Source organism: Pipra filicauda, unplaced genomic scaffold (assembly GCF_003945595.2).
Source record: "Pipra filicauda isolate LSUMZ 115617 unplaced genomic scaffold, ASM394559v2 scaffold103_size3290846_pilon, whole genome shotgun sequence".
NCBI classification, from domain to species: Eukaryota; Metazoa; Chordata; class Aves; order Passeriformes; family Pipridae; genus Pipra; species Pipra filicauda.
Genome location: NW_024103474.1, coordinates 1,749,283 through 1,766,541, shown reverse-complemented (window position 1 = coordinate 1,766,541; position 17,259 = coordinate 1,749,283). Strand labels below are relative to the sequence as shown.

At 44.7% G+C, this 17,259-nt stretch overlaps 1 protein-coding gene across 1 annotated transcript; it reads right to left on the bottom strand.

Moving 5' to 3' along the window:
- Window positions 1–847: 847 nt before the first annotated feature.
- On the bottom strand, window positions 848–17,000 carry WDR82 (WD repeat domain 82). Its single transcript, XM_027727441.2, has 9 exons — window positions 16,737–17,000; window positions 12,756–12,853; window positions 9,578–9,644; window positions 9,283–9,382; window positions 7,812–7,928; window positions 6,902–7,057; window positions 6,710–6,779; window positions 4,773–4,915; window positions 848–4,295 (listed from the first exon to the last, which is right to left on the bottom strand). The coding sequence occupies exons 1-9, from the start codon at window positions 16,895–16,897 to the stop codon at window positions 4,266–4,268; spliced, it is 942 nt and encodes a 313-aa protein (XP_027583242.1). The 5' UTR covers window positions 16,898–17,000; the 3' UTR covers window positions 848–4,265.
- Between the last annotated feature and the right edge of the window lie 259 nt (window positions 17,001–17,259).

Below are 17,259 nucleotides of genomic sequence, written 5' to 3'. Positions count from 1 at the left end.
CAGGTTCCAAGATTCCCTGGAGCACCAGCCAAACCCCAGCGTGTGTTTAAGTTCCACAGTGATTAAAGTCCAAATAAAAGTACTTTGTTTTTTTTTTCCCACGCATCTTAACTGTGGTGTTATTCCTGTTGGGGGTTTTACACAGACCTGGGCTGGAGAAACAGCCTTAGAAAATCACAGGGGAGTTTTTGCTTCGTATTTCTCTTTGCCAAGAAGCAGTTTGTCACTAGAGGCGTTCCCTTACCAGTACTGACCCAAGGGCTTGGTGCCAAAAGATGATTTCCTGCAGTGGGAGGAAATTCCCCCCAAGGAAAGGGACAGCCTTCTCAGCTACCTGCTCATGGTTTAAGCAAGGACAAAAAACGTTTCTCTCCGGCTTCACTTTCCCCTCACCCTCTTAAGTTTAACCTGACAATAATGCACATGGGGGTTTGCCCATGTTAATGACATTGGCTGCTGTCCTCCCTTCAGCAGCTGTAACACTACATTTACATGCACTGACTGTAACGATCCAAGATTCCTGTTACTCAAATCCAACAAGTTATTTTTTCACCTTCGTGCTGAGAAAGGCTCAGCTCTTCCATCCAGACCACAGGTTGCTGCAAACACCCCTCTCCCTAGGGCACCATACCTCCAGAAGTAGCTGTCACAAGGCTGCTTCCCTATCCTGATACATTCCTAGGCTCTTTAAACGAGCAATTTATGTAAGGATAACTTCAGAGAATCAGAGTTTTTGACTTTACAAAACAAAGCGGCTTTTCAAACAATGGATGATTTTCCCAATCCCCCTCTAAGAAACCAGCAAGTTGTATCACACTGGACAAATGCAGAATTTACAGCACTTAAGTGATGTCTCTACAAAATATTTATTGGTCACAGCCACAACACCGAATTCTCCATGTATTTTGTGACAAAGCATAATTTGACTTTATGTATTTACACTCATCTGGGAGATACCACTGAGGAGTCCAACTCCCCATAGCAGCTCACGACCACAGAGACCAAGTTTCCAAAAGGCTCACCAGGTTCCCAGCCCCTCACCCAAAACCAAGGTGAAGTCTCTTAAAGTGCTAATACAGTCAAGAGGCATTGGAAAAAATATGCTGCTGTTTCCAAATTTGTCACTGAATCACTCCTGTGTTCCCCAGAGCAGGTGTTGGGACATTAACCAAGGACCTGGGCACTTCAATAAAAATCATAAAAATCTCTCAAGACTGACTTGGAGGATTACATGTGAAATCTCCCACAGGCAGACGTGCTCAGCCACCACCACTGCTTATTCAGAGGTGGGCTGTTGAGTCTCTTCCCCCTTGTTTTGAAGAAAGGTCTTTATTTCATCCCAAAGAATAAGGAGGCATTCACCTTTTAAATGTCAAACTGGGAGGGGGAATGCTGTTTCCTGCTTGTCTTAGTTGGCCACTCCGTTAGACCTGGAAGGGTTGTTTTTCCTTGAGGTCTATTTCTCATTAGCTGGTAGCCCTGAGGGACACAGGAATTGCAGCCCTGAGACTCCTAGAGAAGCACACAGAAGCTGGAAGCTAAAAGCTTTATTCACCTTTCCTGTCTAACCATCTAGAAACACATTATCCTGAAGTTCCTTGACAATACTTGGCACATTTCCTATTTTTAAAGGCAGATGGAAAACACGGTGCTACATCAACAGAAACATCTCTGCCTGTGTGGGTGGAAATGGGTCCTGGGAAGACTCAGCTGTAATCCTGAACTGAGCACTAGTGCTGTTGTCCACAAGCCTGTACATCCCTCTCTTCACTCCAGAAAGCCACTGAGTGCTCCTAAACCACTCCTCTGGTCCCCTTTTCCTTAAACATTTCATGCCACCACTCACTATCTTTCACAACATTGCAAGCAGAAGAGAGCTGAACAACAGGCTTTAAACAAGTGCTCAAACCACCTCAGCAAAGAACATTTGTAAAATAAAAGACTTTCAAAAGCTTCCTTGTGAAAAGGAACAAGGGATATGGCCGGAGGCTATCTGTTCACTTCCTCAGGCAACACACTTGATAAAATTCTCCAAGATCATTTACTACTGAACGATGAAGTTTAACTGTTAAGATGCACTACAAACCCCAAATAGCTGCATATTACAAACCACTGCAAAATACCAACAAAGGTAAAACAGCACCACGCAGCCTGAAATGCATTACTACTGAGTTGGAGTGGCTGAAGCCTGAGACAATCATCTCCCTTTGCACTGGGCATTGCATTTATAGGCAGCGGAGGGACAGTATGGGAAGAGGGACAGCATGAACTTCTTGTCTGCACCTCCAGCAGCAGGCCTGTGTGGCAAGAGGGAAAGTATCCATCAGTTTGCCAGAAGACATCAAACTCACATCACAGATCTGTGGTTAGAAATGCCTCCTGTGGCAGCATCAGCAGGGACAAGCCACAGCAGGGATCCAAGGCCCACGTTCTGAGCCTCCTGAGGGGCTGCTCCTGCCGCTGTCACAGGCTCTGCACACGCTGCTGCTGCTCTGTGAACAGAACCAGCAGTGCAGAAATGCTCAGTGCCCATCGCCAGCTCTTAGCACAGCATGGTTCCACTGACAAGGACAAAAGGCAAGAAAATGCAAAACACAAGCAAATTTACTTTTCCAGGGAGACATGATGTGAATGACAGACAGGGCCCCACAGCTGAAACAACGAACTTTGCTGTAACGGGAACGTGAGGACAACTGACCTAAGGAAAACACTGGAGCACAGTTCACAGCACGGACCAGCACTCCAGAGCAGAGAGAACACGCCCATTACTGTCTGGCCACCTTGCCAGCACCTCATATTTATGAGCAGGGTGGCACATGTGACCAGGCAAGGAGAAGAACTGACTTCCCAAGCTGTGATCCAGCACATAAAACCAAGTGTGTTTGGAAAGGCAAGAATACAGTGAACACCACGTTTTTGCCAAGCCTGTCCCAGACTGCTTGTGGATGCATTCCACCATTGCAGCATTTCAGGAAAAAGACACCGGAACCAACCTAAGACCAGCTTGCCAGCCTTTCTGTGCCACTCACCCACAAGCTCCTCCGAGGCAGGAGAGCAGGTTCCTCCCATCTCTTTGCAGAGACATTCCTTGGAGCAAGACCACAGCAAAGCAGGGTCAGCACAATCATGCCTAAGATTTTTAAAATTAATTTCTTGAAGATACCATCTGACAAAGGATGCATTGTTCTTGAGGGGCTACCACCAGAGACCTGCAGACCTGTAACAAACTGCAGGATGGACTAACTGTATGTCAGTTTTACCAACAAAGGGATACGGGTCTAAGCCTGACGTGGGAAGAGTTTCACGGAGCATATTTACAAACCATGGGGTGAAAAACTGCATCAGTGAAGGTAAACAGCCTAGACACTCCACAATACTGGCCCACATCATATTCTTTTATATCTAAAAGTAAAAAAATATGGCCCATTCCCATTGCCCACCCACCCCACGATATTTACAAGTAAGATCAGCCAAGATGGTACATATAAGGAAGATACACAGGCAGACTGTGCTTCCAGTCTCAGTTTGGTTTCTCCTTCCTGCTGACAGACTCCTTTATTGCTTGGGACACTGGCTGGACCTCACCAGTGCTGTCTGTGCCTCCGGGATGCTGGCACAGCAAACAGCAGGGAGGCTTTGGCAACCTCTGGCAGCAGACAAAACCTGTACAGTTGCACTCTAAGTCTCCAAAAACAGGATGACGAGATGTATCAGGTACATTCACAGTCACCCACGCTTCTGCTGCGTGTTCCACTGCAAGAGAATTCAGCATCTGCTGCTGAAGTTGAAAACTGTCAGTGTTCACGTTTGGCACAGAAGAATTTGCATTTGTGGACTGCAGTGAAACCAGAGAGATCCCAGATGTTAAAAACATGCACTTATGGGAAGGAACTGCACGTTCCACCTTGGAACATCAATAGCCTTGTGCACTTACAGCAGGAAAACACACAATTACAGCTTTAAAAAAATCCCACAAACATTTTGTAAATAAAACAGACTTCACCACCCTTAGAAATAATATTGTGTCAGTTCCAACTTGGGCTGAAGCCGTGCTGGACACGGACTGGAAGGTTAAGAACATGTAGCATGCTGCTTCTGAACGTGTGGAGCAGTCCTCACAAAGGAATGCTGCAAACAAAGGTAAGACATGGAAAATATGCAGGAACAGGAACACAGCCTAGGAGATGTAGGCAATTCCAATGCTATGCTTGCAATGATGTGTTGCTGTGTGTGGAAGTCATCCAACAGCAGCTGCAGCGGAGGAATTAGTCGTCAATAGTTGGCAACCAGAAGGCCTAAAGAGGAGGAAGGAAAACATCTACTCAGAGCAGAACACAAATTTCTCCTACAACACACTGCAGAAGCTGATCATTGCTACTTTCTGTTAGGCAGAGACTACCAAAGAGGCAGTAACAGCCTCTCAGCAGTTTAAGGTTACAATCCTTGCTTTGGCTTGCACTGCACGTTCTCCAGAGCAAGCCAGGCTTACACAAACTGAAAATACCAGCAGTGTGCAGGGATCTAACGAACTCCTCCTTCTGTGTGCACACTCACTGCTCTGCTCTCATGTGCATGTTCACACGCTGGCTGGCCAGGTGTGCTGCCCCACACATCTACCTGCCAGGTATGGGACAGTCAGGGTGTAACAGACAGGCCTGGCTCTCACCAAATCCTGAGACAATACCCAGCAGAGGCACTGAGCCTTCTCAGATTCATCTCCAGAAGGGTCAGCACCTCACGGAGCTCAGAGGAACGTAAAAGCATTTCCTTACCATATTGGAACATGCGCTGGCGAAAGTCATGAATTTTGGATTGAACTGCAGACAGGTTATGGGACCTGTGTGTTTCCCATCCAGGACAGCCACCTTCATCCCACTTTCTCCATTCCAAACATGGATCTTCCCATCCTCTGATCCTGCAGGCAGGAGTGGAAAACAAGATATGCAAGATACACTGGAGACGTCAGCAGAGAAAAAGAGGAACATAACCTTTCCTGTCAGAACTGTAGAACAGGCAGGTCTCGACTTCACAGCCTAACTTTAAGAGTTCTCAAAGGGCACTTACAAAACGTCTCTACAGTTTACACACCTGTACCCAGACAGCAGGTTTGTACCTTTGTACTGCAGAGATTCAAGTACACAAACAGAGTGCAACACTATTCAGGCAAAGATGTTAGCAACTACTGTCACCAAGGAGAAAAGGAGAGCTGACACCCTCCAGCCATGAGGAGAGACCCCGGCCAACCTGCACCAACACGAGAGAGGCCAAGCACTGGGGAAAGAGTCATTGTTCACACAAGTTCTCAGTTCAGACACAGATAAATATTTCAGTTGGTGAGCAGAGAATCAAACCAAAGCTTTACCATGGGAGGTACTAGATTTCAATGCACTATGCCAAATATCAGAAGCTTCCCCGAAGATGTCAACTCTCCACATGGCTACAACGGAACAGGTTTTGCACTTTAAAATGGCATTTTTCAGACTCTGAGGCTGAGAACTCTAAATTTTTATAATTCTGTTCTGCTTTAGTCTCATTTTAAATACAATTCCTAACAAAAATGCAAGGAATTTTCTTCTGCTTCTGTATTTATGTCTATAACCTTTCAGGACAGAAAAATTAAGAAGCAAAAGTTGCAACTCAACCATATGTAAAAACCGAACAGAAGTAAGTGGTTTAGAACTACTTGTGCTACAACTTTCACGTGGAAGGTCACAACAGGAAGGTAAATATGTGCAATAAAGTGCTCTCCAGAGACAGACTAAACAAAGAGCCCCACCCCTCTTCTCTGCAATCAGGAAGTTCTCAGCCAGAACCCAAGAAAAGCAGCTTTGCCAAGACCGTCACTCATCCAGGAAAAATGAGGATCCAGATACCAATTACCACAAAGTTAAACATATTTGGTACCAGCCAAATAAACAGGAACAAAAAGAAAAAGTGCTGGGAGGGGCAGCACCACACAGACTCGTCTGACTTGTGTCCACAGGCAGCAGAGTGACTAAAGTGCTTATCTTGAGATGCCCAACCTGCAGCACCAGGCTGTACAGGAGTTGCAAACTGCCTTTTGCCATCTGCTTCCCTCAGGAGTCCATCCCACAGAGGGTGAGAAAAAGGACCTGGGCCAAGGGAATCACATGCTGAGAGCCATCAGGCTGATGACTACAACCTCTATTAAGGGATAAGCAGAGCTTGTTCCAGAGACATGAGGGTTTACAAGAGCCACATGAACAAAATGCAGCTGCCCCAGCATGTCACCAGTGCAGGAACATCCTCAGAGGTGCACAAACACACCAGGCTACAAGACCAACTGCCAAGCACAGACAGGTGCCTTGGTCATAAGCAATGGGAGACAGGCCCCAACACAGCCCCAACATGCTTTGAGGTGGCCCGTGAGAGCACCCTAGCCACTGGGTGAGAAACACTGACATAATCTATGTGACAGGTCTTCCCACATTACAACACTTTGCTGGTTCCTTCTCTATATTGTAACAACACTCATATTTAAAGGAAAAAAGAAAAGTCTTCATGCAGGCTTGTTTACATTTCAGTCTAGACAACGCTGAGTAATCTAACAGAACACTGTCAGTGCAAAGAAAGCTTACAGCTGCATTGTATTATTTAAATAAATTCTGCTTCCCAACAGACACAGCTTTAGCCCTACATAACACACCTAATTTCAGAGCACTGGAATTCTTTCCAAGAATTATCTTACCTATCATGATGAACTGAGAGTCTGGTGTGAATGATGCCTCCAGCGTGACAGCCTTACTATTGTTATAACCCTATGGCACAAAACAGAACACATAGTAGAGAGCGTGTCCACAGCAATCTCACAACCAAAGGGCACCTGCTCCCCCAAAACTAACACCAAGCTCCAAGCAAGGATCAGAGGCAGCAGGCTCACCCCAAACGTGTGCAGGACAGCCCCTTTGAAGGCATCGATGAGCCGGATGAACCCGCCGTTGGTCGATATGAGGATGAGTTTCCCGTCATTGCTGAACTTCAGGCCTGTCCACTCACACGTCCGCTCATATTGCATCTTAAACGTGGCAAATGGCCCCTGCAGAGAGAGAAATGGGAAACAGGATGCAGACTCTTTATGCATTGCTGCTAACAGGAGTCTGTTTTTAACCTTAGCTGAGGAGAAATAAGATTTTTTTTTTTAAAGGGAAATCCTTAGCCCTAAGATACCAAGAGTGTCGTGGCAAACATGTCACTGCATGTGCACGTTTCGACATATGAATCCACAGCTTCCAAAACAAAAAAGACCCAAAGTGAGGTGTTTCAATCCAGTAGTTTCATACTATACCACATTCGACAGCAGAAATTAATTTAAGATAGGATGAACTTTTGAAACAAGGCTGCTAAATGAAGTTAAGAGTTTGAGCCAGTGTAACTGTCATATGATTTTTGGAAACCACGGAAATCACTACGCTCAGTGTTTAGTTCAGCTGTCCATCCAATTATAGTTTCCTTTGAAATTCCCATCCTTTCTGACAGTCCTGGCTCCATCTTTGCCAGTCTTCTTCCAGAATCAGCAGCAAGGGAAAAAAACCAAACCCAAAACTCCCCAACAAAAAGCCGAAATGGGAGTTTGGAACAGGTTACAGTGTTAGCAGAATATTGGTTCAAGAGCGTACTTCAGGATTTGGTGACAGCACGGATCTCTTTCTGTCTGTGATGTGTGTGCTTACTGAGAACTCCCTGGATTGCCAAGGAGGCACCCCAGACAGTAAGCTGGAGCACAGAAATCCAGCCTCTGAGCACTGAGTTTAGACTATTTCTTGCAAGCTAAAAACTCTAAGGTAGATCACCTTGTCAAAAGAACGGAGGTCATAGAGCTTCACCATTTCAGAATTGACTCCAGCAGCAAAAATCAACCCTTCTGGGTCAAAAGAACACACAGGCTTCCCCTGGAGATGCATTAAGCCCTAGAAAATAGAAATAGTCAACATTATTTTGCAAAACTGATGCTCGCTTTTCTACCGTCACATTTGAGCCCACTGTGAGCAGGACAGCAGACCAGGGTGGAACAACAACATTTCAATTGTAAATACCGAGGTTTTACAAAGGTTCAGAACTCAGTGAGCAAGCCAATGCTCAGGGCCTGGTGAGTGGGCCAGCTCTAGTTTCCTGGGAATGTTCCAGGCAATGTGGCTGCCATCTCATGGGCCAACTGAAAACTACAAGTAACACTTCCTCAACCTGTTTCCCAAACTTGGTTGGATGCAGAGTCCCGTTACAAGTCCTAGTTTTACCATTCTTACAACTTGAAGCATTAGGATAAATCGCAGAACCGCTGCTGAATTTACAACCCCATCTCATCTGTAGCAACTCAGAGACTGAGATTCATCCCAAGGGAAACTTACAGGCTGGCATTAAAGGCACACTTCCATAGAAGGGCAAAATAAAGACTTCTTGTCAGAAAAAACTCAGTTTTAAGACAGACAGAACCACTTAGCAAGAAATGCAACTTTGTCGTCCTTTCGCATTTACAGATACATCATCTGGAATAAGCAAACAGCCCTTTCTCATAAGCAAAATAGTCCAAATGAGATGGGAAAATATAAGAGCACAATACTATGTGTCCAGATATAGGGACAAAACAGCTCACCACCACTAAAGGTGGAGATTATACTCCCAGTCTTTCATTCCTGCCACTGCTGCCAGCTCTGGTACTTTTCTCAGCCCACACAAGCCTGCTTCCACTAAAAAAAGTGAAGTATTCCAGCAGAATAAATAAAAACAAACAGGGTTCTGCCTTGCCAGAAAGTTAAATCTGCTTACAAACGGTTCTGATGAACCACAGAGGTGATGCAAGGCGATGGCAGGACCATATGGCTGCCGTGTTACTTTAGATCATCAGTTTCTTCATCAAATTTAATTGCATCAAGGCACCAATTTTAGACACACACTACAAACACTCAGATAAGATGCATTTCCAGCCCAGGAGGGATGCCAGCTAAGAGAGTAGCAGCCTGATGAACAAGCTGATGACACCCAGCCCTTCTCTTGTTTCATCAGCTGTGGGGGTTCTTTCTTGCCCTTCTGCAGTGCCTCTCCAGCAGAGACACAGGTGAGAGCGAGTGGTGTCACACAATGTGACACACAAACTGCACAGAGATTCCTCATCCAGGCTGCTTCAGCATTCCAGGAAGGGGCCAACACTAAATCAGCAGCACATGCTTCTGGCAGTACTTTTGCTTTGTAACACGCACACACATCCATTTTTCATGCTTCTAAGTGAAAATGCAACGCTCTGTGAGCATGAATTTTATAATCTACCTGGCAGTTGGGAGAGCGGAGATCCCAAAGTCGAATAGTTTTATCGAGGGATCCAGAAATAAAAGTATCATCCACTGGAGACATTGAAAGAGCAACCACTCTGCAAACAGAAGCCCACATGCATCAGAGATACATAAAAGAAGTGAATAGAGCAACACCCACCCCAACAGCTGTGCACAACCTCATAATTGCCAAGAACAAAGCGAAAAACAGTGTGAACCAAGTGTAACAGAACTCAGGCTCGTTACAATTGTTGTTTCAATTTCTGCTGTCCTGTCTCCAGACCACATCTTACCTTTTTGTGTGCCCTGGGAAATACCGAATGTATTTGTTGTCATGCAGGGAGAGGTATCGGATTGTATCTGAAAACATAAACAAACCATAAGCTTTATTATACCATGAACCCAACGGTATCTAAAAGTTACTGATCACACAGTAACTTGCTCCCCAAAGCAGCAGCAATCTCATCAAAAGTGGGTAAGTCTGGTCATTTGATTTCAAGTCACCCTTTCAAAAAGAATCAAATTAGAAACAGACATAAAGCAACTCGGTTCTTCTCAAGGCAGAAGTGAAAATCAGGCAACAGGAAAAGGTACTTCCCACAGTCTGAAGTCACATTACATCTTAAAGACAAAGTGTCATGTGATTTATGCAAGATAATTTCAAAGGCACTAAAATTTAAGTACCAGCAGGTTTTATTTCATCATTCCCACAAAATGAAGAATATCAAATTTACAAAGGTGATGCTACTGCTTTTTATTGCTTTGCAGCACAAATCTTGCTGTCTTTCCTGCATAGAAATTCAGTAAACAAATCTCCAACTAAGCAGTACATACAGGAAATGTGCAAATTCTGCCATTCGGCTAAAGATAAAAACATGAATTTGAAAGCCAGGACAAGACCATTAAAAATTAGCAAATCTCTCTGATTTTTGTTTAATTTTACAATGAACAGCCTCACACTTTCCCCGCACTTAGAGCAGCTAAGCTTTAAGAAGAGGACAGAGGAGTAATCTAAAGCTTAGTCCACATAAAGCAACATTAAGAATAAATGGAATAAATAAGAGCAGCACCACAACATTTCTCAAGTGCCAATTTTATCCTGAGTACAGATTAATATACCAAGAGTGGCCAACACTTTTGGAAGATGCTGTTGAGACTTTCTTCCAAAATTACAAGAAATCCTTGTAAGAGGAAACCATTACTAAAGCACATAAGTCACTTTTTAATCTTTATGTGCAGACTCTGTAGTGCTGGAACAAGTTCTGGTGAGGCTCCAAAGAGACACTGAGGGAAAAGGGCATTTTTACTTTTGACTCGGAAGAATAAGAGCCAAGAGGAGGCAACAAGCACTGGGTGTTTTAACACTCAGAAGGTCTACAGTGTTCAGGGTGTTTTGAAAGGCTCATTCAGAAAAATTTTGTATCTGTGATAAAATTATCAAGTTCCCATTTTTGCCTAAGATTTCTCACCAAGCTGAGACGCCACCCTCCAGTATTTGACCAGAAAACTGAACAGCACATTGCCGACTGAACAAGCTGGAAACGTGCTGCTGGTGACACAGCACTCTGAAAGGCTCTAAGTGACCTGAGGTGATTATCCAAAACATAAATCCCCACTGCGGTGTCACATCCCATCCTGGGAACACACTTCAGACGTTCTGTAAAGACACATCATTTCCTGCAAGAACTGTCGTTACCTGATTCCCCAAGTATCTGTGCAGAATCCCATCTTCTTTCCTAAAGAGGAAGCACTGTGGAACTGTGCTCCCTTGGGATCCTGGCTGCTGGCAGTGCTCTGTCCCAGGCAAGGCAGTGGCCTGTACAGTTATCTCCTGTACCGGGTGGTATCATAGACCCTCAAACTGTACAAACTACTACCTCAGCCTGGCATCAGGCAAGAGGAACTAGGTCCAGGGATCTTCAGGAAATCTTCACAAGTACATTGGTAGCAACTCCAACAGAGAAAATGCTTGGAAACAACACCAGCATTCCTATAGCATGTTTCTGAGTTATTTTTACCTCCTGATACCTGCATAATGGGTTAAATACAATGCACCTTGCCCAAGACCACATTTAGCAGGGACTAGAGAGTATCTGGACTCCTACAGTCAGTTTTATTAGGCTTACAGATCATAACAGCAACAAATATTCTCACATTCTATGGGTCTTTTTTCTTCTAATTAAGTATTTATCATAATGCTAGCCTGCAGGATGAAGACTCTTTAAATCTTAAGGCTTACCAGTGCTTATAAATCTCACAATTCAAAATGGCATTAAAAATGCTTCATTAAATTGTTAGTTATTAATTATTGTAAATTAAATAACAGGCAAATAAAAAAATGTGACAAAGTAACGATATAATCAAAAAATTAAATAGGCTCTGAAACAGACTAAAAAGGCAAGTGCTTCCTGTCACACTCTTAATCCTTTTACACCATTAAATCCAATTCCATTGAAGACTTCCTTGTTCCTCCGGTTTCAGTCCTTAACCTGACTTCCTAACTCTTAACTTCCACCTGCTCTAAATTCACAGTCTTTGAAATTCCTTTAGTAATCCAGCACACATCACAAGGCACCAGTAGCTCTACTGTCAAGCTTCATCTCTGCAAAGGAAAAACCCAACGAAAACCTCTATTCCAGAAATGATTATGAGTTTACAAATATAATGTTAAAACCCATTTATAAAGTGCTGTGCTAAGAGACTTGTTCACTGCAAAACTCTCAGACACTGACTACAGCAAACAAAACTGAAACACATTTTGAAATAAACATGAGCTGTTTCCAACCTCAGGAAGCATTAAGGTACATATCTGTGCCAGTTGTTACATTTGAATTTTAAATCAAACTCAATTAATAGAGAGCCTGTCACGAAGACCTAGAAGCCCTTCAGTGTCAGTGATTTAGAGTGTAGCTATCACAGACACTGTGTGGAGAAACAGCATAAAAATGGGTCTTCTGTCTAGTACATGGACAGAAACAGGCGATGAGAAGCAAAGCTCATCTCTGAAGAGCTCTGTGACCTCCTCCAGGCTTGGCTGGTGACCTGCTGAGTTACCTGAACCTCCCGCCCTGCCCTCCTGTGCAGCTGAGTTGTGTGTGTACCAGACAGAGCTATGGCATTCAGTTCACCTGCTCCTTCCACCTCATTCACATCTGGGAAGTTAAGGTGCAGAGGCTGACTGACAGCACTGGTACCAAAACCCAAGTCAACAGCAGAACTAAGAACCCAACTTTTATTTCACTAACAATGTTCAATCCCTTAGTTATTGCAGCAAAGAACAAATCTCACATCAGCATGCTCGAGGGACTATCACCAAGTTGTGCATTAGTGTTGGACAGTAATTCCTCTGTCTCTGGCAGAGTGCTCGCCACTGCAGGAGTTGCTGTAACTTTTTCCCAGATCTTCAGAGCTAATTATCCAGACATGTAGTGCAAAGAGATTCAATATGCTCCACTCCAGTGGCTCACTTACCATCTATTTTGTTGGAGCTGTACACGACAGTGTTGGCAGCGTGTGTGTACCTGATGAGGTCCACTCCATACTTCTTACTGTACAACGTTCTCTTTGGTCTGTCGGGAGGAAGCAGAAATAATTGCACTCACTGCAACAAAAAGCTCAAAACGAAACTCACACTAACAAGGCCTCTCTCCATTCAGGTATTACATCATGGTTTCAAGCAGTCCGATGTTTTTATACGAAGAAAGAAAAGCTTTTGTATTTGATTTGCAAAAAAGGACCTCGATGTTTCTCCACAACCAACCCTAGGCTTGAGGAGTTCCCTGTAACACCTGCAAAATGCACTTGTCTCCTCCAAAAATTCCTTTTCCCATGATGTCTACAGCAAAAAGAAAAGGAGAAGCTAACATAACAAGCACAGCAAGCAGCACTGCCTCACTGTGCCCTTGCCCATCCATATCTCCAATTCATCTGCTGCTTATTTTAGATTGAGAATAGTTTGTCTTTTTGTTCTCTGTTACTTCAGAACCTAGTACAAGGTGTCTCATTCCTGCGGAATTAACCTAAACAGGCATATATACCAATAATCTATAAAAGACATGGTAACACAGTAACAAACTAACAATGGCAAAAAAGCCAATCTCAAAACATTAAGACTCTCGTAATTTGGCTCATCCTTTTCTATTACAAATTTAAAGCTTAGAAGCTGCTCCATTCAGAATCAGTGAATACACACAGAGACAACAAGGATCAACAGATGGGCAAAAGCATATTTACCAAAAAGAAGGGAAAAAGGACTTCTGTGCTTTAGGAAAGGTGAAGTTTTCACATAAGCTGAGACAAGCAGAAGTGTGTCACTGCACACACCAACCACCTGTTGCCAATCCACTATTTTAAACACAAACAAGGAAACTGAGTATTTTCTTAATCAAATCACAATCACTAAACACAATTCCAAGGTCGAGGTTAATGTACCCAGCCCACCTACAAACTAAGCAGTATTGCCAAAGAAAAATATTTTACAATAATCTCAGTCAAATCTGCTACAAAAATGAAACAGAACACAGGTGAGGTTTGTAATATCATCTGTACCTTGGTCTGAATCACTGCTGCCATGGGTAAAACATCCTCCACAACCAGGATCATGGATATGCCAAGCAAACACCACAGCCAAGCAGGAGCCATATCCATCACTTTATTTGCATAAATAATACACAATTTATATACAAGCTTAAATTAAAATACAAGCTAAACCTTTGCTAGAGCACCATCTATCAAATCAGGGTGATGTAAGTGCAGCCAGGCTGTTTCCCAGCCTCAGGGACTGATGTACATCACAACATACAACTGCCCTACAAGTTTTCAGAGCCCCTCCTTAAGCCCAAATGCACACAGGTGAGCCTCTTGGAGGGATGGGCTAAAAAAATAGTAACAACAATTTAGCTGTTTTCACATTTTGAAATAGAAGTGGTGTCTCGGGATCAAAATTATTGGATGCTCATGAATAAGCAGTTGCTTTAGCCCAGGACATACATGATAAGGAAATAATCTTGTCCTGTCAGCCCTTGGCTACATAGCACCATTTCAACTGCCCTGTCAGAAAGTGAAGTTCACAGAGATGGGGTTGCTCATACTCTCATAGGGCTGTACAGCCCATTTTAGCACTGCAAAACAAAGCAAACCAGGTGAGGCCGTACCTAAAGTATAACCAAACAGCTGCATTTTAATTCTCTCAGCAGAATTACTCATTAATGGGGAACCACAAATTTCTCACTTTTACATGGAAAAAGGTGTTAACTGTCAGGCCATTCGATGAAGCAAGGTATCCTGCACTGAAACCCAGCAAGCAGGACATTTCATGTCCTCCTGGCCGTTATATCCATCAGCAATGACATACACAAGCAGGTGAGAGTTCTGGGCCCTGGAAATGGTGATTTGTAAGAGGAAATATAAACTATAGGCCTGAAACTGCCACACCAACAATCATTCACAAATTTGAAGTTTCATCTTCATAGGAATCTCCGGTGACAAAGTAATTCACAGCTAAACCTTTCCAGGTGAGAGAAGAAGCATGTCCTGCATCCCTGGGTACCTCTAAAAATTCCAGCTACACTTTTAACTCATTTGATAGTACATGAGAAACTTTCAAATTAATTTTTATAGTTTTTTAACACCGGAGAACTGCATCCTGGCACAGGGGCTACCTTGATGATACTACTTTCATTGCCCTGCAGCAGATGACCATCGATCTACATTTAACTTAATTAAAGCAAACCCTCTGACTATAAAACACACATCAGGACTAGATGCAGATCAGAATGAAAGGACCAAATGCCTCCTAACCCATCAAACTATTCTTTACACGTTTGGAAGGGGAAGAGCAATCAATACCATCTGCATTAACATCACTCAGCCCTGCCACTATTGTATATCATTAAGATCTAGGATACAATCCATGGCAGGCTCCACATGTATAGAATTACCTGTTCTTACATAAATAAAAATTAAATAATTTCACAGAAGACTTCACTCTATCAGGTGGGCAACGCCAACAACTTTAATGTGTAAAGCAAGCAAATATAAGTCTAAAATAACATAAGTGGCCTATAAAATTAAGAGAATCTGCAGAATGCAATCTTTCATCCCTGCAAGTATGATGTCTTGGTCTGCTTGGAAAAGTAGGAGGATTAGGAACACATGGGTTACTAGAAAATATACACAATACTGACACATCTACATCCTGATACTCCCAAGCCATTTCTTCTTCGTTCCTGCCTTACCCTGTCCTTTTCATACCCTCTTCTACAATACACATACTTGTTTTCCTTTCGTTTTCTGTGTGGATGTGATGCTCCCTCACCTTGACTTTACAAAAAAAAAAACAAAAACACAAAAAAAACCCCAAAAAATCACCTCAGAACTACATTTCTACACCAGGAAGCAAACATAAGTTAAAACTTCAAATTTAAAAGAATTTAAAGCAGCCAGACCCACACCTGTGACAACAGAGGAAGAATTTAATGGAGTAATGACACCATTTGGCTCAATTTGTTCCAACTCTCACAGAATACAAATGCCCTCAGTGTACCTTCCAAGCCATCAACTGCAGCGTCGTCACCATCTGCAGGTTTCCATCCTCTAAACAGGAGCACAAGATCCCAAATGCCCTGCAAATTTCTGGGATTTTACCAAAAAAACGGGACAAGCGTCATGTGATCAATGAAGTGAGAAACACACCCCTTAACTCGTTGCTTTTACGCAACAGAAGACAATAAATCCTTGATTGAATAAATGTAAATTAAGACAAGGTTTGAAGGCACGTGTAAATCACACGTATTTTTACTGTGCTTTACAGGTAAGAACCCGACCAGAGAAAAGGATTTAAAGCACGAAGGACCACTCTACCTTCGACATTCCCAAGCACCACGTGGGAACTGGGTTTTAAGGAAAAACACCATCAGGTTTTTTAGAAGTTACAGCAACACACATATCCAAAAAGTTGCACTCGAATGAGGTAGTTTAAAACGGCACAGCTGTACATTGCTCACAGCCATCGTTTCTCTTTTAATTAGCGACACTGAAGTGCAGAGACACTCGAAAAGTCAGTTTCGTATCTGCAACAATCCCGACGCCTGGAAACATGGCCAGACTCAGCCCCTTAAGCTTGAGTTTAGCCCTCGCAGAAGTGAGCCCTCTCTCATACTTGGCAAATTACCACCGCTGCCTCCTATCTAGCGAGATAACAAGCGTGGACACCCGCGGTGCAGACAAAACCACGCTGCTCCTATTTCTGCCGTTGGGATTCTGTCACGAACCTACTCTAAAAAACCGAGAGAAGCCCAAGCTGAAGCTAAAACTAAAGTTCACCTGCCAGACCCGCGGGGCCGGGCACAGCTTGTCCCCCAAGGCCACACGGGCAGCCCCGCCGGCCCCGGACACTGCCCCAGCCCCAGCCCGAAGGCTGCACCCTCCGCCCCGGCCGGGCCCGGCACTCACTTGCCCTCCTGGCAGTCGTAGAGCACGATGGAGTCATCGTCGCTGCTGGAGATGACGGTCTCGCCGTTGGGGCTGAAGTCAAAGCAGTTGATCTTGTCCGAGTTCTCGCGGAAGACCTTGGCCACGCGGAAGCTCCGCAGCACGTTGTCCGTCAGCTTCATCCCGGCCGCCGGGCCGCGCCGCGCCGAGGGCGGCGGCGCTCAGGGAAGAGCCGGGCGGGGCGCCGGGGCGGCGGCGGGGGCGCGTGGGCCGGGCTGGGCCCGGCGGGGCGGTGAGAGGCGACAGGGGGGCAACGAGGGGCGGCGGGAGGCAGCGAGAGGCCGTGAGGGACGGCGGGGAGCGGCGGGGGGCCGTGAGGGGCGGCGAGAGGCCGTGAGGGGCGGCGGGCGCGGCACGCTCAGGCCGCGGAGAGGCGGCTCCTCCTCATTGTGTCCGCCATCTTGCGGCTCCGGCGGGGCCGCGCGGGGCACGCCGGGAACGGGGAGGGGCGGGGGAGCGCGCGCGGGGCCTGCCGGGACGGGGG

What these genes read in the sequence shown, in the direction of transcription:
- WDR82 (XM_027727441.2), bottom strand. Translation starts at nt 16,897, where the DNA reads ATGAAGCTGACGGACAACGTGCTGCGGAGCTTCCGCGTGGCCAAGGTC. An exon ending in CTGTCCTGCACACGTTTGGG is followed by an intron (nt 6,780 to 6,901) that starts GTGAGCCTGCTG and finishes TTTGTGCCATAG; the next exon opens with GGTTATAACAATAGTAAGGC. An exon ending in CCAGCGCATGTTCCAATATG is followed by an intron (nt 4,296 to 4,772) that starts GTAAGGAAATGC and finishes CCTCCTCTTTAG; the next exon opens with GCCTTCTGGTTGCCAACTAT.